Raw genomic sequence first — 25,646 nt, forward strand, 5'->3', positions numbered from 1 at the left:
CGAGAGTTGTGGCACTTTTTTTCCCCAAGGTTTTTTTTTTTTACTGTGAGTCTCTCTGAAAAAGCACATTTCAGATGACTCATAGACATCAGTACATTATTGTCACCTTGAGTATTTTACAAACATGTGCATGCATGTAAACTGGTAGCAAGAACATAATTATAATTAACACAACATATCCACCTATAACTAAACAACTTGATATCTAAACTGTCGCTTTAAGGTACACAGCTAAATAATAAGGTGTAGCTTACAGTATATATTGCTCTGTCCATTTGCAGCATATCTGAGTCAGTCTTGCACCGGTGCCTCAGATGTACTGCAGCTCTGGAAGTTATATCATTATATCGTGGCACCAGTGGCACCAACCATGCACATTTATTATAGGAGAAGAATTTAGTTTTTTTGAAGAACATTGATCGTAAATTCTCATGATAATACGGCAATGAATTGCTTTTTTTGTGTTGACATTGCGTGCACAGATTTAATTTTGCTTCAGGACTTTTTAATAACTTCAAAGCCTCAGGTGACTACAACGCCACGGATGAAAAAGATCAAAGTCGATGATTGGCAAGTATCTAAATAACTTCATTAATGATATTGTGTTATACATACAGTAAGACGAGAAGACAACAAAGCCAAATGGACACTCCATTAGAGGAACGCAAATGATTACAAATGAAGATTTGTATTCACTTTAGCAGTGATGCAAGGTAGACCCGGTTATATAAATTAAATGGTCATGACTGGTCTACAGCTTGATGTGGATTATGTAATGGATTTGTAAAGTTTATCTCAGTGTGTCCTCATTAAAGCACACACCGGACCATGAGGGAACATGCATAAATCAAATTAATATTTTTTTTTGATAAAAAATCAGTTTGTTGAGCTAAGTAACCTCAAGATTTGACAGATAAGCATCTTTGTTTTTGTATAGACATTCCTGACCTTTTTAGTGTGCCCTTTTGGTTTTTAAAATCAAATTAAGACCACACCATCTTGATTGCTGTTGTCAGACAACACCACAGTCGACTTTGAAGGTTATTTAGATCAAAATGGTGATAACAAGGAAAACAAAGGAAATGCCTATAAATACTTAAATAAAACTCCAGTCCTTGAGCAGAACAACATAATCTGTGGTTGCTATTTTTGACTGCTAATTAATTATTTCACAGAGACCTCTGAGGACTTATCTAGGGCTTTGTAATATTTACTTTTTTATTTTCAAAAACTCTTAAAAAGCAACAAAATCTTTTGTTTGCAAATACAGTAGGTCTTGAATTTAGTTCAGTTTAATTAAACTTCAATGTTAACGGAGTGGTTCGACAGTTTTAAAGCTATGCGGGCAAATATTCACACCATGAACTTTCAGAAAAAATGCTTAAAAAAAAGATAAATCACCAGAAAATGTTGATATATCGCCAAAATAAGGTGAAATTACTTTTCTCTGCATATTATTCATACCCAAGCAAATAATAAAAATAATATTTTACTGTTTTGTATTCTATATAGCTTTGTTTAAGCTGTGCTTGTTAAAAGCTTATGGCAGCAGGCCAAGTAAGGCAGTGGAGATGTCCCTCTTCCCAGCAACCTTTAAGCTTTTCAAGGAATACCTGGGTTCCCAAGCCAAATTAGATATAATGTATATTCTCTCCAGCATGTTCTGGGTCTACCCTGGGGTCTCCTATTTGTTGGAAACTGGAAGGAGACCATTTCTCCTGTGTAAGGCTGACAGGAGGCATCCTGTTAAGATACCCAAACCACCTCAACTGGCTACCATCAAATCCATTTAACCTTCACTTGTGCACAAGCAACCTTTTTTAACTTCTTCACTTAGGGCAGCAACTTACTCCCATCCCGGAGAAAGCAATTCACCGTTTTCCAACAAAGAGCCACATTGTAGGACTTATTGTTGCTGACTCTCCTCATGACTGATGCATGCTCGGCTGCAAACTGCCCCATCCTGTCCTGAAGGTCACAGTCCTATGAAGCCACATAACCATATTGTCTGCAAAGAACCAAGATGCAATTCTGAGGTCAACAAATCGCACACTTTCCTCCCTTCGGCTGCGCCTTGAGAAACTTTCCATCAGTATCACAAAAGGAATCTGTGAAGATGGGCAACCCAAGTGAAGCCCAAAACGTGTTTTACATCTTGCCAGAGTGGACACTGTCATTAGCCCTATTCAAGACTACAAAACACATTCAGACTACATGCACAAACTCCCATTAGCAAACCCTACAAGGTTGGGTTCGCTCTTGCCCGACCAAGACATAAACAACAACCAATCAAACTATCAGACAAACCAACAAACAAAAGTCCCTCAAACGTTTAACGTGTATCCTTCATGGCAGACTCAGATGTGTTGTAATAGTAGATCAAGTACAGTTTGTGTCAGTCTTTCCTAAAATCCCCCAAACTCCAGCTAGAAATAATGTTCTTATGTAAGACGTGTGTAAGTTAAATTAGGTGAAGGGCTTCATTGACAGTCATTTGCAAAACAAAACCACAATCTATTTCACAAAACAATGCAAAGAGAACGGCAAATGCAAAATGCTAAATAAGTCAATAATAATAATAATATTAATACTTTTAAAAAACTGATAAAAAAATAAAGGAGTATACCTTGTGGTGGTTAAAAAGTGCAATCGTGAAACTGCATATACACATCTATACTTTCCTCCATGTTTCAACAAAATTCCAATGTCATTCGACTCCGTTGTGATGGAAATTAATTGGACATGATTTATTTAGCTTCGAGTCATATGGACACTGGATACCTGACTTGAGTGAGAAACTTGCCCGCCTGCAGCATACTGCACCTGTTTTTTCCTCCAATTCCTCCTCTAATGTTCCTGATACCTGAATCCAGAGGCTTTTTGCGTTTTACCTGACCGTAAAAAAAACGTTTGTGTTAATCTGGAGATTTGCTGGCAATCTAGTTTAAGTGCCATACTCAGGGGCATGATGGCATAATATATAAGACGGGATTTTGACTCTCAGGTTTCAAGTTTATCTCCATGAGCAAAGTGATATACTGCTGCTGTGCCGCTTTGTTTGTAATTTTGTCAGGTGTAACAGGGAGCATTGGCAACAAGCCTGCATACATGGCCAGGAACTCACAGCCTGATCGATCTGTCTGTCTTGTTACTTCATACAGAATACAGTGTTTTATGGCATGACTCTAGATGACTCAGGATGACTATATCATACGAAGTGAGAAGTGTGTTTACTCACTGGTGTCACACTGACAACTCTGCATAGACAAGAAGATTGTCTGGTTACTTTACAAAAACACATCTGACGTATCTGACAAAATTATTTTATTAAGCTTGCTTGTCTTCCTGCCTCTGGAGGTTAGAGAATTGATCCATCGTGACTGGCACTTTGAGGACAAATTTGACAAGCTCTGCACGTTTTATCTCTGGATTTAGAGTGTGTGTGTGTATGTTTGTGTGTGTGCGTCTGACAAAGAGAGCCTGAATGTCAGGGTCTCATCATTTTGTATGTGTGCTAATTACGGTTACCGATAGCGTTGCTTTATTTATTAGCTTACTGCTTTGAACACAGTTACACTGATGAGGGTTTATGCTTTAGTCTGACCTGACATGCACTACACCTTTGCAGCTCTTTGATCTCTTCTGCTCTGTGACCCATCAGCCAGTCCCACCATCTACTTATAGACAAGAAAAAGCCACTTCAGCAGACTCTTGCAGCTGGATGCTCTTCAGTGAAATGAGGAGAGTATGTCTCCTGACCAAGAGTACGGAAGATATACTGTTGGGGAACCATGAATGTCTGAATTGTGTTCCAATACATCTCAGACATTGAGATATTAAAAACAATGAACAATACGTAAAAACATTGACCGCTGTTGGCCCCAAAGGAAAAGTCAAATTTCAGTACAATCCATTTCATAGTTGTTGAGCTACTGACTAGTATGGCTAAATATATTTAGATGAAGATGTAAGCAAAAACTGATTGTAAATTGTTCCACATGTGTGGAAAGATTAGTCCTAATGTCCCTTATCCAAATGTAGGACAACAGTTGATAATTATATCAATATTATGCTTTATTTCATTTAATAGAATTAGTAAACTCGAATGTATTTATTTATATAAAAGTTTATAATTATCACAGTATCAGATACAGCTCAAAATACTGATTTCCCCATTAATCGAGAGCCAATGTTGTCCATCATAAATGGCACTGCAATATTCAAAATTTGAGTTTGTGAGAATCAAAAGTGCTTGTAGGCAAAAAAAAAAAAAGAAAAAGCAAGGCTAGCTATTATATGGTGTTGGAACAATTTCTTGGTCAAGAAACAGTCCAGCACATGATCCCCGATAAACCACAACTTGACATTTTCACATTGCAGTTGTGTTCTAAACAAACTACTGTAAATGTCATGTGTTGATTAGTGACTTACAAGCTTGGGTTTTACTCCAACCTCTAGTCTTGCTATAGTAGGCTATCCTAATTGGCTCCAGGCTGTAGCTTCATGGACAAACATGCATCTTATTGATCTCCAAATTAAGCTCACCTGTTTTCCAAAATATCAAAGTATTCCTTTAGGACATTCATTTTTACCACTGCAGATGGATGTGAAAACACAGCACTCATCATTATTTTCAGATAATTGATCTTTTCAGTGATTCACTTGTGTGTGCTTTACAACGCACACTTTATTTAGCCAATGTGAGTCAACCTATTGTAAAAAAAAAAAAAAAAATTCTGGAGAAATGTATTAAGGTACAATGTAAGGGTTTGGTTGCATTCATGTTGCTTTTTTGTAACTAAGCTTAAGCTACATTTGAAAGTAAAAGCTCTGTCTACGTAAAAGCATCAGTTTGAAAAAAGTCACCGTGCCCCAGTTCACACTCACATAATGAGAATATAGTGAGTGTGTGTCTGAACCTGAAAAGCTCCTTGTAAAGTGAACCTGTGAGCAATTCATTATTCATTACGATCAAGCGTTGCCATGACTCTCTGTCTACTTGGAAGGACCTTACAAATTTGGCACGACTCCTTGAATGTCTGTTTCTGCTGCCAAGGGTTTCTCTGATGACCTGAAAAGGACAAAACGTCAGACTCTTAGATACTGTACGTACTTTGTTTGTTCAGAGACACATGCTGGGAATATCAGTGTTGCTACCGCCACCTCATGGCAAATTTGAAGTCATTGCATTAGACTTTGAGATAAAAGGAGGGAGGATGTATTTTTTTGGCAAACTTCAATGATAATGTGCTGATTAGTCGCAACTGCAATTTCATGAGTTGTTCCCACTGAATGTTGTCACTGTTGATCAAGCACTGAAAGGAAAAAAATCAATACAAATAATCTCCCCAAATGTTGAAATGTCAAGCTTAAACCATTTGTTTCTATGTTTCAGAAGGGTGATGATGACTCCAAGGTGTTAACTTTTAACTACATTTTATTAGGCTTAATTAGGTTTTATATGAACGTAATCACTGCTGTGGATAAAAGGTTCACAGACACTTGTCTAAAATAGTAATTCGGATAATAGTAAATGCCATTTTCATAATTGTAATGGGAAAATTAATAACAGCTCCTGTGAAAAAAGTGACATTTAGTAGCCTATTTAACTTGTCTGTCTCCAAGAAGAAAGTTATGAAACAGATTAGCAGGCTGACTTCAAAAAAAGAGTACTTTGGTGATTAATGTCCCACTTCCATCACGCTGGGGGGTTAACAATTTCTAGATTAAAACAAGTGTCTATATAGCTACGCTCTGTGAGGCCATACTAAAGCACAGCACTATCATTACTTTTGTGGTGATTTTAAAGGTGAAGTAAGCGGTTTATTTAATATAAGTGTTAAATCGCTCTTTATTCATACAGTGATCACTTACATAATGTGCGCGTTTCATAAAGCCGATCTCTCAGTCAGCTGCTCTGCATGTAATCGGCAAATATACTTTTCGGGTGATCCCGAAATTAATATCCAATCACAAGAGAGAACGCTACAAACCGAAACCCGTCTCACTCATGGTCTCGCTGCCGGTGCACAACAGAGCGACACATGGGTGAATGTTTATGCGCCTACAATTCCTAATGTCTGTTTTGATGGTTTTTATCATGTTTTATCACACTTATGGATCTGAAATGATGCTAGATAACTCGCTGCTTGAAGACCGCAGTGCATTAATGTGCTGACGTGGGGACGAGCGAGGGGACTGCTAACTGCAGTAACTGACAGGAAGTTAGCTAAAAGAACCATTCCGCTTACAGCACCTTTAAGTAAATGGAAACATAGGCATGCTGACATGTTCATAGTGATAACATGCTGCTGATATTCAGCTGGTGTAATATTTAGACTATACCAGCATATTAGCATGCTAACATTGGCTTGCACGAAATATAAAGTACACAAGAGGTTAATGAGAATTTGTGGAGAAGCCTCAGGGGTCCATGAATATCTGTATCCAAAGTCATAGCAAACTGTTGGTTGATGAGATTTTTTAATCTGGACCACAAAAAAGTTTGAGCGCAAGTTTTGTTTTATTTTAATTTAATTTAATTTTTTTTATACAGGTAATCTCATTGAGACACGGCTCTCATTCTCAAGAGAGATCTGTAAGACGACACCAGTACAACATCAAGTTACTGACAGACAGGACAATAAGTACAGAGGCAATAAGTAAAGTAAAACATGATAATAAAACACGTCGGATTAGAAGTGCAAATGTGCAGTAATCAGAGGCAGCAAGTACAAACACCTAAAGATGACCTCTCCAGAGGTACGTTTAAAATCCTTAGTTGAATCAAGCTGGAGAGCTTTAGTTCCTGCTGAAGCTTGTTCCAGGTTGAGGGGGCAAAGGAGCTAATACACCTCAGAGCTCCATGATAGACAGCGTCCAACAGATGAAGCATGCAAGCTGAGGCATTCATGTACACAATGTCCCCATAGTCCAAAAGCTGAAAGAAAGTGGCAGCTACAAGACGTTTCTTAGCTTTGGCGGGAACACATGCCTTGTTCCTAAAAACGAAGCACATTTTAAATTTCTGTTTCCTCAACAGAATGTCAATATGAAATGTTTGCATTCTAAACCAGGTATCTTCATCTCTACTTAAAGGATGTATGGTAAATGTGTAAAAGCAGCACCTATTGACTCAATTCAGCAGATAAGCAAACTAAGTGACTCAGTAATGTCAGTTAATCTATCTATAGTTTGCTAACCTTTGTGAACATTAGCCATAATAGGCTACTTGACATTCCAGGCCAAGTCAGTCTAGAGCAGCAATTTCCGCTACTGTATTTATAATTCAACCTTTCTTTTGAAGAGTAAGAGTCTGTTAGCGTTTACCGTAGTCAGACAGCTTTGTCCTCCATACAATGCTGTCAATGGTTTAAAAGGAACTTTAAAAAGAAGAGCATGCACATCTCTGTGTTTTCTCGCATTGGGCAGTCTGACAAATAGACTCACAGCTGCTTGAGATAACTTCTATCCAACCATACAGTTGGCAATGTTTAGATGATATTCAGTTGAACAGCTGGTCTTTGTGTATGATTCGTACATATGTAAACTATGCAGAATAAGGAGTTTGATACCAGTGGTGTAATTTTGTCCTGGGAGCCAAAAAAAAAATCAATGATTTACCTCATCTGGGGATTGTTTTGTTTTTCAAAAATAGCCTGGCGTAACTTGTGATGGTTCAGTTTTTTATATGTTGTAACAGTTTGATAACTCAGTGTTTAGCTAGGCTCTTCTGTGAACCAATTTCAGGCTTTTCCATTTCCCCTCTTTGTTCTATGAGGCTATAAAACCACTCATCCTCTTCCTCTGCCTTTGTCAGATGCAGCATATCCACCAGTTCACATTTATAATCAGTATCCGTTCTCACTTTCTCCTCCTCAAACACAATGAAGCGCATCTCTATATTTCTCACTCTGATCTCGGTGCCCTAATTTCTTCTCTGTTGTTTCTCTCACAAGCGGCACTTTTTAACTCGTTCATCAGGAAGTCTTCCATGGGCCTTTTCAGACACCTGGGGATATTCAACCGACCAAGCACTTTCTGGCAAAGTTTACACATTGAGAACAAGTCAGACTAGAGTGCAATTGACTGAGAACACATTTGTGAGTGACTAAAGTCAATGCACAATGGTTCTTACTGTGAATCAGGTTGACTCCTCTTTATAAAAAGCAAATCATTTTACAACCTACAGCTTGATTGAGGACAAACCTTACTGACTTTAGAGATCCCCTGTATTTTCTATTGCTACAATTGGGTTGAGATTTTGATTTTTAAGCAAAATATTTCAATAACTTTTGGATGAATTACCATGAAATTGGGTACAGATATTCATGGTACCCAGACGATAATCCCTGCTGACTCCATTGCCACCAGCATGTTAAAGGTGTCCTGTATCCAGGGAAATATTTCTAAATCAATAATTGACTGATGAATTTATTACAAACATGAATATTTTGCAGATGATGGATCTCGATGGCTTTGATGAACCACTGTCTTTTCTTCTATAACCACTCACATTCTCAGTTTTGAGTGAAATCTCCTGACAAATATTAGATGGATTGCAAAGTTTAGGAAGTGGCAAAAAAAATCTTTAAGATATATTGATTTTATATCATCAACAATTTAAACCGTGAATCAGGACTATGCAAGGCTAGTGTTAGCGTATTTAGCTTTATCATCGTCAAATCGATCTTGTTGAGTCCCTGGAATTGTATTACTCGCGCAGAAGTGTCACTTAACAACAGATTTTTTTTGGTCAGAAGGGTTAAACAATGATACCTCCATGGATGGATCAGTGATCACTCATTATTCCGATGAGCTTGCGTAGTGCAGTGGTGTTTGTGCTGCATCAGCCATTTTCATTTGAGTGTGGTTTACCTTTTTTGTATAAAATGATACAGATGATACAACAATACCTCGGTTTTTATGCAGTGCCAGCCATTCCTTCTTGTGTCAAGCTATAATTTGAGCCTCTCTGGCAGATGCAGGGGCTTTCATCTCATCCAGGAAACTGTCCTACTGACAGCTCTGTCCAAAGTTTCAGTCTCTCAGTGGTCGGTGTGCTGTGCGTTGTCATGACGCCACCACCTCTCGGAGACACAGCAGGACAGCCGCCACCAGCTCCTTCCTGCTGGTCAGCTGTGTGACATCTGACTGGGTGACACAGTAGGGGGTTTCCTTTTATTAGTACAGCGAAGGCCTCATTATTTCTTCAGCTCTGACTCAAGCTGTAGATGTAGATAATTTTTGGTTTAAGGACTATTGCAGCAAAGTGGAATGACTTTTTTTCTTTTCTTCATTTGACCTACAGAAAAAGGCAGGAATAGATATTGATCCTTTTTTCCTTTAAGCCACATCTAGGCAAGGTTTGGCAAAGTCGATTGATCTGTTGGTTCACCCATTGATTCCAGGCTGGAATGTTTCAACCACCATGATGATTCATGGTCTCCAGAGTGCTAACCCTTCTGACTTTAGTGCTCCCTTGACTGTTCTAGCAGTGTTGTTTTTAGGGAAATATCTCAAGTGTTGGAGGAATTGCCATGCTGATACAGACATTCATGCTCCCCTGACATTTCTTCTAAGGCCACAAGCAGCTCATAGCACAACATTCTGATCAAATGAAAGGTTGTGCCTGGTTACATAATTTTTTGTCAAAGTTCAATGTTTTTGTCCAGCTCACGCCTACAGTGCAGAATCAATCAATCAATATCCTTTATTTAACCAGGTAAAATTCATTGAGATTAAAATCTATTTTCCATGAATGACTTGGCCAAGAATGACTAATCATTACAGATTCACAGTTATTCCAGAAGTTAAACTGTCCGCTTCTTAGGGTCTGTAAGAATACCCACAACCTGAAATGAAGATTCTTCATTTGTTCTTGCAGTCTGACTCGAACATCAGATGTTGTAATGAATGAACTCCAACCTCAAAGTTTGCAGTTTGAGGCCAAATTCACATTCACGTTGTTGTTAGTGTTATATATCTTACTTTTAAAGTAAGTAGTAGTAGATTGACAATAAATAACTTTTTTTTCTACTCTCTGTTCAAAGTCTAATCATTGGGGAACATCCTGCAGCAAACGTACCCAAACACATACTGTACACACTTAGACAGTTCTAGTTTTACATTTCCTCTTTGACCTGGCATGAGAGTTAATCATTTCATGTTGTTTTGTGCTTTACTTGTTTAAGGCATGAATGATTTGGAAACTCCAGACGTGAAAACGATCAGACTCCAGCTATGCCACAGTACTTAACACTCCTGGTAAGTCATTTTCAAATTTTTCACATGTTTTTCATGTTTTTATTTTTTGGAATAAGGTTCATTAATTGAAAAATAACCCAAATACTAAATTGAAGCAACATGAATGATTTAACAGACACAGACTAATATAAGGGTTGGAGAAATGTGCCAATGGAAAAGTAGAATTTGATAATCAAACGTTTTGTTTGATACCAAACAAATGCACTTACATTTGACATTATAAATCTGGCTTCATTTCTGCAGCTAGACTGTCCGGTTGTAATCGCTGCCATTTTCGTCTCTGGCATTGGGGGGACATTTCAATATGGATACAGCGTATCTGTGATGACTTCCCCGTCTGCTGTAAGTAAAACTACAAAACTTCAAAGTCAAATGTCCAGACATTTAGTCATATACAACTTTTCTATTTAAACATCCAAAAGAGATATAATGACAGCTGTGTGGCACTTCTATGAAAAGAAAACATGGTAAAACTTGCTGGCATAACTGATATAGAAATGAAGCTTACTGTACATGTGATCATTTCAGTTTATAAAGGAGCTGGTGAACAAAACATGCCTGCAGAGATACAACGTCTCCTTGGAGCAGTGGCAGGTTTCTCTCATCTGGTCCTTCATGGTGTCAATTTACTGCATCGGAGGATTACTGGGGTCCCTGGTCGCTGGTTCTCTGGTCTCAAAATTTGGGAGGTCAGTGTACACAAGCAGAAAAGACAACCTTGATAAATGTTATAATGATGGCTCCAGTCTTTAACATGGAAAGCTCTGTCTCCCTGTCATGCAGAAAGCAGTGCCTTTTGGTAAACAATGTTGTAGCTATATGTGGAGCTGTGTTGATACTCTTCAGCCAAACTGCCATTTCCTTTGAGATGATCATGGTGGGACGACTTCTCTATGGCATCAATTCAGGTGAGCCCACTGAGGAAACCAATTATATCTCTCCTCTTTTTCTTCTTTAATGTCTTCATAGATGGCTGCTCCATCACTCTTGCCTGCCCATTCATCCCTACAGACAATCGATTCTATCACTATTATATTTTCTAAGTTCCCTGGGCCATTTGTCACACAGTTATTGATCTTTATTGACTCTTCTCCAAATGTACGATTCCCTTGTGTACGCCTCTAGGAGTCGGTTTGTTGGCTCACACCATGTACCTTGTTGAATGCGCCCCCAAGAGGCTGCGGGGGATGGTGGGTGTGACCATCGCTACCTTTGTCTCCTTTGGGAAGTTCAGTGGTCAGCTGCTGGGGATCAGGTGAGGTGACCGGCGTCATAGATACTGTGGAGAGTCAAGTACTGTGTCAGGTGGTGCTAGGTTCAAATGACAGCTTGCATGTAGAGAGACACATGGTAAACCTCTCTGTAGTGAGGAAACATGGATGCAATCTTAATTAAAGCCATATGACATTGTATACCACAATATCAATATATACTCAAGACTACACAAGACTGTATATGTTGATGTATATGTAATACAGTACATTTTCGGGTTGAATTTACGAGAAACCATTTACAGAGTGAGTATGTCTGTTTTTGGCTAATCCAGCGAGTTAAATGCATCGAACATTATTGAAAAAAATAAGCTAGTATGTGATTAATCCAAGATTGCCTCAAAGCTGTCCTGCTCACTGATTTGTAATATTACTTGGCATGGCCTGTTACAGCCACCTCAGTATTAAAAATGTCACAAAATATATGAGGGATATATGAGGGTTGGCCAGGTTCAATCGTAAATCATTATATTGCCAAACCTTCTTCACAAAAAACACACATGTTCATACGATAATCATTGCAAAAATGTCAAGGCTCTTAGTGTTGTTAACAACTTCGGTATTTTTTTAAAGTTTGATAACTTATGATAGCATTAGAATCATCCCTTTTCATAAGTCATATTTATGTTCCAAGATCCCAGAAAATGACTTAGTAAATACGTATATTAAAGCTGGGGTGGAGGATTTGGGGAGAAAATGGCAGTTGGGATAGAGATTCGAATCCAAATACCTCAACCGCTCCACTTGTTCTCTTTGGTCCCTCCCCTATGATCCCTCCCTGACACGCTCTACACCAATAAAGTCGTGCCAAAGTGAATGGACAGTCCCAACAGCCAATAAGAACAGAGAATCAGAGCCTCGCGGTCAAAGTGTCAGCTCATGTTATAACTTTGACCAATCAGAAATCATATACCCCAGCTTTAACATTCATGATAGAGATGATGGCCAAAGCTGCATATATTAATACAGTATGCAACGTGGGTCCCTTTTAAAATAGACAATGTGCTTTAGCGGTCCTAGCCTAGCTCCATTATTGCATGATGTTGAAGAAGATGTTGCCCTTGCAGTGAGTTACTTGGTACAGAGGAGAGATGGCCCTGGCTGCTTGGTTTCAATGGTTTCACTGCGTTACTCCAGCTCTCTACCCTGCCCTTTCTGCCTGAGTCTCCCAGCGCCCTGCTACTAGAAAGAGGAGACCGCCAGGCCTGTGAGAAAGGTGTGAGAAAGGCCTGTCTGCAAATAAATCTGTCTGTTGTAATGCTCTGAGTTGTTATAGCCATCTTAATATGTTGCTTGGTCACACACCCTTAGCTATGACGAGGCTATGGGGCAACAAGGACTACAGCAGGGAGGTGGATGAGATGCTGAAGGAGAAAGCAACTGTCCATAACACTCGCAACCACTCTGTGTTGGAGTTGCTTCAGAACCAAACATTGCGTTGGCAGCTCCTCACCGTCACCGTTGCCTTCACTACCCTGCAGCTCTGTGGCATCAACGCTGTGAGTGTTTTTAAAACCACTGAATACTCTTTTGCTCAAGAGTAGTAACATTTTAACTTTGTGATACAGTGCATTCACACAGTACATGCAGTATCTAACACTTCACCTATCTTTAGGTAATGTAGTGTGCAAAGTTGATGATCAACACTAGGCCCTATACACCCCGGACTTTAGAGTATTATTGAATGCATTGTGAATGTAATAATGTATTAGCAGTGTTAACTGGACAGAGCTGTGGATAGAAAGTTGCAAGCGAAGATACATGTCGGTCTAAATGTGAACACATATTGGCTGCAAATGTAAATATTCCCTCAATCTATTAGTTAGTATTTCAATTTGTTAAAAAAAAAAATGAACTCAAATAGGCCTGGTAAACTATGACAGGAAGGTCTATAATTTCAGGAAATTGTTAGATTACAAGAATGATAACACTGTCCTTTTCTGTCTGTTGTATACGTATAAGGCTAAACCCGTGGAGCTGATTAGTTCAGGGTGAAACCGATAGCTTATAACTTAACTAACTGTAATTTATGTAACTACAGTAAATCTGCCTACCAGCACATTCACTTAATGAAAAAAGAAAAGAAAATGTAAAGCGGACAATTTACGGAGGTTATGTGCTGGACTATGTCTTGGTTATTGATTATTGTTTCAAGGCAAAGTTACTGGTCCCCTCAGCAAAGATAACCAAAGATATTGTTCCATTGATAATACACCCTGTAAGATGAGGAATAGTCAAATGTCTTAAGTAAAGTGGATTATGTTAGCCTCGGACAGAGCAAGAAGAGAAAGCAAATAAGCCACTTTCTTAAAATGTTGATCTATGGCTTTGCATGAAAAGTCTTATGATGCTCTTTAGAAAGAAAAACACTTAACACTGATGCTCTACAAAAAGGTTTAAATCTTCAAACGAGTACAAAAGCTCATTTCAGTCACTCGTGCATTTAGGGGCAATATCTAAGTTATAATTTAAATCTTCCATAAGATATTAGTTTTTGTTCATAACATAGTTTAAACAAAACCCTATTTCTGATGAGTTTGGATCAGGGACCGTTTATAGTGTGAGCATGCTAACTTTCAAGACTAAACACAGTGAAATAACAAAGCACCATTATTTAGTTCTGAGTGACTGGGTTTTATAAATAGACGTGTAATATTATTCTTATTCAAATTCGTCTCTCCAGGTATACTTTTACTCTTTTGAAGTGTTTCGTACAGCAGGAATCCAAGAAGACCAGTTACGTTACATGGCTTTGGGTACAGGGCTGTGTGAGTTCTGCACCTCTTTGGCCTGTGTGAGTTTATATCTCATTATATTCAATGTCTTTGAATGTTAAGTATAGGCCTTACACATTCTAACAAGTATGTTTTATTTTTAAATAATTTAATATGACCTAATTGTGTGATTAGGAAGAAAATAACACTCTTGCAGTTCTCTTAAATGTTCTCCTTTCTGTGACAAAGGTCATTCTTCTGTATATAGTTATAGCTCCCCCTTGTGGTTCACTATTGAACATGTGCTTTGATATTGCAGTTCATGATTATTGAGAACACAGGCAAAAAAGTCCTGATAGTTAGAGGATACCTAGGGATGTCTGCAACGCTGATCCTCCTTATCATCTCTCTGTACCTGCAGGCGAGTCACCACAATACCAGACACCATTTGAAGAAAATAACCCTGAATCTTTTATGCTTAAAACATGCAAAAAAAGTGTTGACTGACAGAAATTCAAATCACCCTTATTTTACAGATTGTTTTAATTTTTTTCTCAGAGTATGCTCTCCTGGATGCCGTACTGCAGCATGGCCCTCATTTTCATCTTCATTTCCTGTTTTTCAGGTGGACCAGGTATGTTATTATCATTCCAGATCTCAGCTACCGTAGAAAGGATTTCTATTTCAGCTTTTCCCTCTTTGAATCAACATTACATCTTACTGCAATGTTTGCTAATGTTCTTGACCCTCAGCTGGCGTAACAGCTCCTCTCCCAGGGGAATTGTTAACTCAGTCATACAAATCAGCTGGGTTCACCGTTGCCTGCACTATCAGCTGGTCAGGCCTGTTTTTGGTGGGGATGCTCTTCCCTATTTTAGTGGTGAGTACATTAATTTGTTATCTTATCATTTAATATTTTGAGATTTTTTTTAACTACAGTTCAGTATACACATATAAGAGATTATTCAGCTAAATGCTTCACTGACACTGTTTTAAAAATGTTCCTCCAAAATGCTTCCTTTCCAGGAGAAACTGGATTACTTTTGTTTTCTCATATTCCTGTTTTTCTGCGCCTCCTGTGGACTGTATGTGAAATTCAACGTCCCAGAGACCAAGAATCGGACAGTGCTAGAGATTGCCGCAGAGTTTCAGAAGATGCACGGCAGACGTGGAGAAACACAGAGGGGAACATCCACTGAACTGAAACGCAACGGTGTCAAAACACAGGAGACCCAATTCTGATTATATTCACCAAGGTCCTAAAGTGTCAAACAGCTAAACAAGTAGATTGAAGAGGGAAACTTATCACTACACACTGTAACACTGAAAAGGTCTACATGTTTAAGCGTCAGAGTAGGCTAGATGATCCAAAAAAATATGTTCTCAGTTTTTTTTTCTTTGTTCGTGTGTTTTTCTATTTTGTGTTTCTTATTTGAACTGTTCTTATTAAACTTTGACAGACAAGACTTTGTTCATTTTGGTCCTTGCAGTAAGATCCTCAAGGTTATCAGTGGGGTCTGCATGCACCTCGGGCTAAACATCAGCCACTGTCTGGTTGCATGAGCGCCCTGCTTCATGCAGGACAAATATGGCCGCAAGGGTGGGTGTGTGTCTACAAGAAATGTGTGTCCATCTACTAAGGCACACGAAGGCTTACGCTAAGCAAACCCTTTTTCTTTATTTTACTTCACTGCATTATGTGACAGTCACTACTTTACATATTCCTATTTTATGCACTTACCTAGCCTTAACCCCTTCATGAATGAATGAAAACAAACTCGGTAAGGTAGTTTAAATTAATATATTTTAAAGAAACCAATTAATAATATCCTATATTATGTGAAAACTGAAATACAATATTAAAATATGATAATATACTGTGGTGGCTGATGTACAAATATACCATCGAAAGCAATGCTTATACAAAACACAGATTCAAATACAGTCATATGAAAAAGTTTGGGAACCCCTCTCAGCCGGCATTATAATTGACTCTGCTTTCACAAAAAAAATATAAAAGTGGTATGTCTTTAATTTACCAGGAACAGCTAAGTACTGGGATGTTTTCCAAACAAAGATTTTTTGAAAAGCAGTATTTGGTTGTATGAAATAAAATAAAATGTGAAAAACTGGCTGTGCAAAAATGTGGGTACCCTTGTGGTTTTGTTGATTTTAATGCCTGTAACAGCATGTAAAACTGATGACTTTAAACACAAAGTTGGTTGGATTATGTTGTTCAGCCTTGAACCTCATAGAAATGTCTGTTTAATCATGAGAAAATGTATTTTAGGTGCCTAAATGCAAGTTGCACTTCTCTTTGACTCTCTGCTGAAGTGAGACAGAATGGGATCATCAAAACAGCTCACAAAAGATCTGAAAAACAAAGATTGTTCATTGTCATGGTTTAGGGGAAGGCTACAAGAAGCTTTCCCAAAGGTTTCAATTGTCAATTTCTACTGTAAGGAACGTTCTCAGGGAATGGAAGGACACAGGCACAGTGGCAGTTAAACCCAGGTCTGGCAGACCAAGAAAAAAACAGGAGCGGCATAGGTGGAGAATTGTGAGAAGGGTTGCACACAACCCACAGATCACCTCCAAAGACCTGCAAGAACATCTGGCTGCAGATTGTGTATCTGTACATCGTTCAACAATTCAGCGCAATTTGCACCAAAACATCTGCTTTTTATAAGGACCAAATAACTTATTTTTTGTCTCATCAGTCCAAAGCATTTTCTTCCAATATGAATCTGGCTTGTCTAAATGAGCTTTTGCATACTCCATGCAACTGTATCTGTGGCGTGGGCGCAGAAAGGGCTTCCTTCTTATCACCTGGCCATACAGATGTTTTGGTGCAAATTGCACTGATTTGTTGAACCATGTACAGATACACAATCTGCAGCCAGATGTTCTTGCAGGTCTTTGGAGGTGATCTTTGGGTTGTGTGCAACCATTCTCACAATCCGCCGCATATGCCGCTCTTGTACTTTTCTTGGTCTGCTAGACCTGGGTTTAACTGCAACTGTGCCTGTGTCCTTCCATTCCCTGACAACGTTCCTTACTGTAGAAATTGACAATTGAAACCTTTGGGAAAGCTTATTGTAGCCTTCCCCTAAACCATGATAATGAATAATCTTTGTTTTTAAGATCTTTTGGGAGCAGTTTTGATGATCCCATTCTGTCTCACTTCAGCAGAGAGTCAAAGAGAAGTGCAACTTGCATTTAGGCACCTAAAATACATTTTCTCATGATTAAACAGACATTTCTATGAGGTTCAAGACTTAACCACATTATCCAACCAACTTTGTGTTTAAATTCATCAGTTTTACATGCTGTTACAGGCATTAAAATCAACAAAACCACAAGGGTACCCATATTTTTGCACAGCCAGTTTTTCATATTTAATTTGATTTCATACAACCAAATACTGCTTTTCAAAAAATCTTTGTTTGGAAAACATCCCAGTACTTAGCTGTTCCTGGTAAATTAAAGACATACCACTTTTATATTTTTTTTGTGAAAGCAGAGTCAATTATAATGCCGGCTGAGAGGGGTTCCCAAACTTTTTCATATGATTGTAGCTGTCCACTGTAGTGACCAGTAGGCATACAATGAGTTTAATAAATATTTGAATTAGTTTACACAGTACATTTACAGTTTACAAATCAGTGTATACAGTAAAAATTAAATATTTGTATTTATTTTTATTTCCACCTTGACCAGCATGCCATTGACATGCCACTTTGTTTTCTGCTCCTCAACACTGCAGTAAAAACCCTTTTTTCATGTTCCTAATTGAGATTAAATATTAATGTTGTATATATTCATATTGCAGACAGACAACGTACGTAGGCCTACTTATACAGTGCAGTATCTGGTGGAACTAAAATCGGTAACACTTTACAATAAGGTACACAAAAAAAAGAGTAGTTACCCTTTTAAAAAGGGTAGTTTACCTTTTAAAAAGGTTAGTTTAAAAAGGTAACCTTTTTAAAAGGACCAAAATGAAAAAACTTACCTTTTTAAAATGGTAACTACTCTTTTTTTGTGTACCTTATTGTAAAGTGTTACCCTAAAATCAAATAAATCATTCACATATCGGACATGTTTTGATAAACATAGTTTTACAGTTCGCGTCAGAGCAGGACTGACAGTAGGCTACTCGGGGAAACTCGTAGGCCTATTACGTAGGAGCGGAGCCCCTGCACATGTGTGCGCCTCTGATAACACAATCTACACCCTCGAAAAGCAGAATGCGTCGCAGTATATGTCATCTTCTCGCACAAAAATCCCAGGGAGGAGTTTCAGCCTAAGAACAAAATAGAAGAAAACATTCGAGTCCACGCCTACAACATTTGGGTACATTTTGGTCATTTAAATGCCACTCAGATGTAACAGGCCGCAGCACAGATGCATGTGAGCTGGATTTACAGCGAGGTATAGCAGTTGCGCCGATAATGCACGCAATGGACAAGGGTCCCAGCATCTCCTCTGAGCAGCCGAGGGCGAAGAGAGATATCGAACAAAAGTGAGTCGGGGTAATATCAATGACATCCTTTCAGCTTAGTGGTTAACTGGTATTTACATGGTCAACACTCAGATAAAAAAATGTTTTTGTTGTTGTTGCCTTTTTTCTTGTTTCATTGGTGGCATCACCAGTCCAGGAACAGTTCCATGCTTTTGTTGTGTTTATTTTGACATGATCAACAAGTAATTTTTTTAAATCTTGTAACAACTTAATTTAGAATTGTCTCTAAAATCTAAAAACTTTTATCCTCTGAAGGTTTGCACCTGATCGATAAATATTTCAACCAGCAGATATTGAAACGAGCAGTGGTCCTCTACAGTACAAGGGAATATAAGCTCCCTGCCAGCTTTTATTTGCTGGATTGATATTGGAGGATCTATTGGGAGGAGAATGATCCTCACTGCTCAGCAGTAATGCACTTACAAAACAGGAGCTTGCTGGTAAATTATTTACAGCGACCCCTCTAAGTGTGAGCTGTCAGGGAGGGTTGAGACTTGGCCATGCAGCCTGGAGATGCTGCTGATAGCCCTCTCTCTCTCTCTCTCTCTCTCTCTCTCTCTCTCTCTCTCTCTCTCTCTCTCTCTCTCTCTCTCTCTCTCTCTCTCTCTCTGTCAGGGGGTCACTGATAAAGAGAAGAGTCTCATACTGGCAGCGAGTGTCACAGTTACTCCAATGAGCACAACAGTTTGTCAAAAATGCATCATGGATGTATTTATTTGATTATTGACTTATTGAAGTCAGCAATTCTCCACGCTCGTTGACTAATCACTTTGTGTCGAAATCAGAAGATATTCACTGATTTTGACCAAAAAAAAATTACAGCAAGCATTCTCCAAAATCTCTGACTCCACTTTTAATGTATACTTTGCTGGTAATTGGAAGTCATTCAAAACAGTGGGGGAGATAGGTGAGGGTAATGATAACACGTGTAACCCTCCCAGCTCGACCCTATAGCTGTAGGGACTTTAAGAGGAGGTATAATCTGACTAGTAACAGGATCAACACTTAGATGCAGTTTGTGTGAACGGAAACAGCAATTTAATCAACCACAGTCAAACCTAATAATGATAACAGCAAAAAAAGGTGACCTCCTCCCCTCAGGCCTACCTACATGAATGCAACCTGACAAGCTGACAAGCAAAGACCTTTGCACTATAGAAAATGAACCTTGAGTAACCCCAGTCAACATGCATAACATTTCTGAGATTTCTGTTGTGTTTGGTCACAGGGTGTTCGTCAACCAGAATCTGACCCTGGAAAACATCAAATGCTATGGCTTTGACATGGACTACACCATGGCAAGTATGTTAAGGCATCACTGCACACAGAATGCTCTTGTTTGTAAACATATTTCTATGCTGCCATTCACAGTCTTTATGCTTCTGTTTCTGTTGTGTGTGCTTGTAGTGTATAAGTCTCCTGACTATGAAAGCCTGGGCTTTGAACTCACCAGGGACAGAATGGTGTCAGTCGGGTACCCTCACGAGATTCTGCGCTACACATATGACCCCAGCTTCCCCACACGGTTGGTTCCAAGTTTGCTACTGTAACTAAGGACTCATGCGGCAATAAACATGTAATATAAAATATCTTACAGGTTTAGTTCAAAGCTTTTATGAACTGCCAAAAATAGAAGTTTGTATATTTAAAAAATATAATAATAATAATAATAATAATAATAATAATAATAATAATAATAATAATAATAATAATAATAATAATAATAATAATAATAATAATAATAATAATAATAATACCACCAGACAATTAGTACATTATTCCATAAGTCTATTGACAGTTAATTTCCAAAATTTACATCACCTCGGTTTTCAGGAAGTTGTGACTTTCACTTTTTAAATTTTTTTTTTAAAGATCAAACCATTCTTTGAAAAATAATCAGCAGACAAATCTATGATTACAATAATACTACGTTGAAGCTTGTTTCCTCCTTTATACCTTGCTGTTCATGCCTTGCTAACCTTCACACCTATTCCTTTCCCTCACCTTCAGCGGTTTAGTGATCGACACCAAATACGGGAACCTCCTGAAGGTGGATTCAAATGGGAACATTTTAGTCTGCAGTCATGGCTTCAGCTTACACCAAGGGTAAAGTCAAAATCTTTTAAAAATGCACGGCAAGATCAGTCTGTTTTTTTTCTGTTTGTTAATGATGTACTGTACATCTCACCCGTTACCTGTGGAGGTCAGGTAAGTCTCAGACTGAGACAGGGAAGAAGTAAGAGACAGGGGACACAGTTGCACTTGTAAAAATATGAATACAACAATGTTTCATTGATTATACAATAGTGATACGATATGAAAAACAGAACAGAAACAAAATAAAACTGAAAATATGCAGATTAAATGAATTTGAAATTCTAACCAAACCAAAAGCAGTATAAAATAACATACAAAAAAGAAAAGAAAAATACTTCAACACCCCCGGACCCTATTATGCATTTACAAGCAGAATATTAACACTTAAATTATTTAAAACAAACTGTAATGTAGTTTTTTGAGCTACTTTCTAAAGTAATACTAATAATCTACTTGAGAAGATACTAATACATTCAAATGTCAAAAACAAAGTTTTGATTTTTATAGTGGCTCTCAGGTTAAACAAACCCATTGAGTTACCTTAGTTGCATCCAACAGTAAAAGGGGATATTTTTCAGTATGTTCCTATTGTTTTTTCACTGTCACTGACTGGCTAGACTGGCTGGAAAAAATTACAACTACAGTTGAATTAAAACCTGACTCTCATGTTTGTCTTTGTTTGGATGCTACTCCTAGCTATTTAATGACAAGGGAAACAAAATCTAAGCGTATAATGACTGCAGCATGTTGGCCTGCTGATGTGAGCGGGCTCAATTTGGTTTTATTTGTTTTCTGGTCACAAACACAGTATAAACATGAGTGCACCAATTTCTCAATTATTGGGGGAGATTATCACATGGCTTGCTTTTTGTAGCGCTGAAGTGTAAATACATGTACATTCATTTGTTTACCGTTTTAAGTTACTGTAGTCACTTTGCCTATGTTTGTGCACTTGCACTAGTGATATTGACTTGTGTCATGTTTGTTTTGAACAGGGAAGACATTCACAACTACTACCCCAACAAGTTCATTCAAAGAGATGACACTGACCGTTTTTACATTCTTAACACTCTCTTCAATCTTTCAGGTAAAACCTGCAGGGTCATTCAAATATTTTGACAATTATATTATCATCTCCGACGAAATTCTGGGATTTTTGCAACCCCCCGAGTCTTAAACAACTTAACAAACAACAACTGAAAGTGTTAACTGACCTGTGTTTCCATCCACCCTGCAGAGACGTATCTCTACACTTGCCTTGTGGACTTCTTCACCAGATGCACCAGATACACAAAGTGATTGGAGTTTTAATTCCCGCATACATTCGACTATTCCTTGCAGCCCTGAACTTTTAAACCCTAACCAGTGAATTATTTGTCAACACACACTTCACCCCCTCCCTCTCTCTCTTTTTGCTGTTAAATGTCTTCCAGCCTCATGAAAGGTTACCAGCACGGCGACTTGTTTATGTCCTACAGAAGCATGTTCCAGGACGTCCGAGATGCAGTGGACTTTATTCATGATACGGTAAGTGAACAACATCTCATTCAAAAGGATTTTAGGAATCGTGTCACATCACTGGCATGGGAATTAATACTTGGTTTCCATTGTATCTGTAGGGAATCCTTAAAGGACGAACCATCAAGAATTTGGAGAAATACGTCATCAAAGATGTGAGTATTCTGACAAGATCATGCACCAAAAATGTCCTTTTGCTTTTCGGCCAAGTATGGTAAACAAACAAATGATGTTCTTTGCAGCCAAATCTTCCTGTACTCTTAAATCGGATCAAAGAGGTGGCCAAGGTCTTCCTTGCCACTAACAGTGACTACAGCTACACCGAGGTGAGCTCCTGAACATGCTGTATACTGCGACTAATCATGTTTTAACAACAAATTATATGAAAATGTAGTGTACCTTCTAAATGAGCAATTATTCTAACAACTGTCTCGTTCTTCGTCAAGGCCATCATGAAGTATCTGCTTGAAAGTAATGTCAAGGTAAGACCATTTTAACTTTGGTTTAAAATATACAGAGAAAACTGAAGTTAACAATTCTTTTGGTTCTAGACCGGAAGTCCAAAAAAGTCCTGGCGCTCCTTCTTCGACCTGGTCGTAGTGGATACCAGAAAGCCGCTGTTCTTCGCAGAGGGGACTGTGCTGAGACAAGTAGACACAGTAAGGAAAAAAAGTCTCTCATACTGAAGATTTAAACATTATAATTTTGGAGGAAGGTTTCAATCATAAGTTGTATTTTGGACACAGGACACAGGAAAGCTTCGGATTGGAACGTACACGGGCGACCTCCATCACGGAACAGTTTACTCTGGAGGTCAGGTTCTTATTCATTCTACTGTATTGTTTGTTTTTAAGGAATTAAATAATTTTTTCAAGTAAAGGTCACATTGTATTAAATAATGCTAACCTTCTAAAGGAGGTTCAGTTAGCAGATTTTAAACTGAAATGTGGATGGGAATTGATCAGTAAATGGCAGTGGAAGAAGATAATATTTACCCTGATAGAGTTTTTTACGCACTAGCAGATTATTGATAAATTTGGATGTAATTTGGCTGAAAACGTATAGCTGTAAAGTAAAAATATGGATAAGGAAATTTCTTTAGATGCTAAGACAAATGCTCTCTCTTCAGAGGAATAGATAAACGAATGTGTACGTACAAAATCAAAAAAAAAAGGGCTGCCATAATTGGCATTGTATAAACTGCAACTGAATAACTTATTGTAGAACTACAGCCTTTCTTGAGTTGTTTGTGTCTGTTGTTATATGTGCTTGTGATGTGAATGCATTGTTGTACTTAAATCCCTCTTTCATGCTCACTTATATTTCTATTCTATATGAAAATCCGGTTGAAGGATCCTCGGACGTCGTCTGTGACCTGCTGGATGTCAAAGGAAAGGACATCCTTTACGTCGGCGACCACATCTTTGGCGACATTCTGAAATCTAAGAAACGTCAGGGCTGGAAAACTTTTCTGGTCATCCCGGAGCTCACCAAGGAGCTGCAAGTTTGGGAGGAGAAGAAAAGTAAGAACAAGAAGATAAGGGTGAGTTTGTGTTGTTGTTGTTGTTGGTGGTTTTTTAAAGTTTTTACAACTTCGCTTTTGTCTTTTGCAGATCTGTTTGAGGAGCTAAAGCGTCTTGACATCTTCTTAGCCGATCTTTACAAGTGAGTTTGTGTCCATCTGCACTTCAAGTGTAATCAACACTTTGAAATGTTAAAATGGGAACAATAACCTGCTTGTTTATGTTGAATAATCACAAGATGTATTCATCAAGTCATGCAGACTTGATGAATACCTTATGAATTCCGATTAGGATTTACACCCTAAGAATTAATCTTTGAAATTGATACATACACAGTCATTAGTTAAATCTGTGTCATAATAAGTATACTTTTAGTGAGACACAATTTCCATACTACATTTTCATCTGGATCTCCTGCTTTTTACCGTATGGTCATTTTGACGATTGGACAAACAGTCTGCCAGTTAAAAGCAGCAGTTTGACAGAAAGTTTTCTCCATGAAATGAACTGTGAGAACTGTAAGTTGTATTGTATGTACAGTATAAGAGCAGCCCCTCCGCTTCCCACTCTCCCTGCTCATTATCACCATAAACCACTAGCTGCCACGCAGGAGGGGCTGCAAATACATTGGAACTCCAAGACATTTGATTGAATGTTAAAACTTACTAAGAATAAAGTTTACTGCATTTCAGTGACAATGTTGCCATGGCATCCACCTTTTATTGTATATTTTCCATGTGAATTATGACGCAGATACATGAATAGATGAAGTGAATTGTTTCTGTGTTTGTCGTCTCAAGGCACCTGGACAGCGGCAGTCAAGACTGTCCTGACATCAGCACCATTCAGTCAAGAATGAAGGTGAGCAGCTTGAGTCTTTTTTTTAGGAAGATATAAACACATGTTAAGGAAATGGAAACATCTTATTGCTGAATAAGTTGCTGTGCTATATTGGATGTTCTTAAAAGGTTTCTTTGTTGTTGCCAACAACATTTAGACTCATAGCTTCACTGTCAATAGAAACTGAATATGTGTTCTAGCAATGACTTAGATAATCACCAACACATGGAATAATAAGACACCTTATATTTCATTTTTTATTGTATTCAATTTCAAAAGATTTCATTCCCTGTTTTTTTCTGCTGATTTGGTAATTGCTTGTGTTTGCAGGTGTTGACCCACAGAATGGACATGTCCTTTGGCCAGATGGGCAGCCTACTGCGCAGTGGCTTCAGGCAGACACTGTTTGCCAGCCAGCTGATGCGTTACGCAGATCTTTACTCCTCCACCTGCATTAACCTGCTGCACTACCCCTTCAATTACCTCTTCATGGCTCCCCCAGTCCTGGTCAGTCGTCCTCTTCCTCACGCATACACCTGCTCAAATCTCTGTGCTTCCATTGTTAATCACTACAGTCATTCTTTATCTCACTCTCACTCATGAACTCTTTCAGATGCCCCATGAAACAGTGTCTCATCACATGGCTGACTACGCTTCTTCCCAGCTCACCGTCACCAACAATATGGTCAAGATGACCATGACCTAAGGTTATAATCCCAATGAATTCTGTTGACAGTTTATTAACACTCCTCCCTCTTGCAGTGCTGACGCCAACTGACGGAGATGTTTCAGAAGAAGAAACAAAACGTGAAGAGGCTTTGCACCTCTGCACCTGTGCTTGTATAAAGGGTTTATTGCAGCCGTGACGTGCCTCCTTTACAAAGAAAAAAAT

The 25,646-nt window shown here is 38.4% G+C and overlaps 2 protein-coding genes across 2 annotated transcripts; both read left to right on the forward strand.

The window, feature by feature from the left end:
- Positions 1-10,242: 10,242 nt before the first annotated feature.
- slc2a11l (solute carrier family 2 member 11, like) lies at positions 10,243-15,493 on the forward strand (the record flags this gene model as incomplete). The annotated part of the gene is made up of 12 exons (XM_080046618.1): positions 10,243-10,266; positions 10,510-10,608; positions 10,795-10,955; positions 11,050-11,174; positions 11,392-11,521; positions 12,605-12,753; positions 12,849-13,036; positions 14,221-14,331; positions 14,571-14,672; positions 14,810-14,885; positions 15,004-15,131; positions 15,278-15,493. 12 exons carry the CDS (start codon positions 10,243-10,245, stop codon positions 15,491-15,493), a joined length of 1,509 nt encoding a protein of 502 aa, XP_079902744.1.
- A 4,470-nt stretch (positions 15,494-19,963) lies between these two features.
- Positions 19,964-25,460, forward strand: nt5c2l1 (5'-nucleotidase, cytosolic II, like 1; the record flags this gene model as incomplete). Its single annotated transcript, XM_080046619.1, has 16 exons — positions 19,964-20,078; positions 20,184-20,301; positions 20,787-20,882; positions 21,869-21,960; positions 22,111-22,168; positions 22,307-22,400; positions 22,493-22,546; positions 22,634-22,717; positions 22,838-22,873; positions 22,943-23,050; positions 23,138-23,204; positions 23,744-23,914; positions 24,005-24,056; positions 24,715-24,775; positions 25,085-25,282; positions 25,368-25,460. 16 exons carry the CDS (start codon positions 19,964-19,966, stop codon positions 25,458-25,460), a joined length of 1,497 nt encoding a protein of 498 aa, XP_079902745.1.
- Between the last annotated feature and the right edge of the window lie 186 nt (positions 25,461-25,646).

Source organism: Ammodytes marinus (assembly GCF_949987685.1).
Source record: "Ammodytes marinus genome assembly, chromosome: 18".
NCBI classification, from domain to species: domain Eukaryota; kingdom Metazoa; phylum Chordata; class Actinopteri; order Uranoscopiformes; family Ammodytidae; genus Ammodytes; species Ammodytes marinus.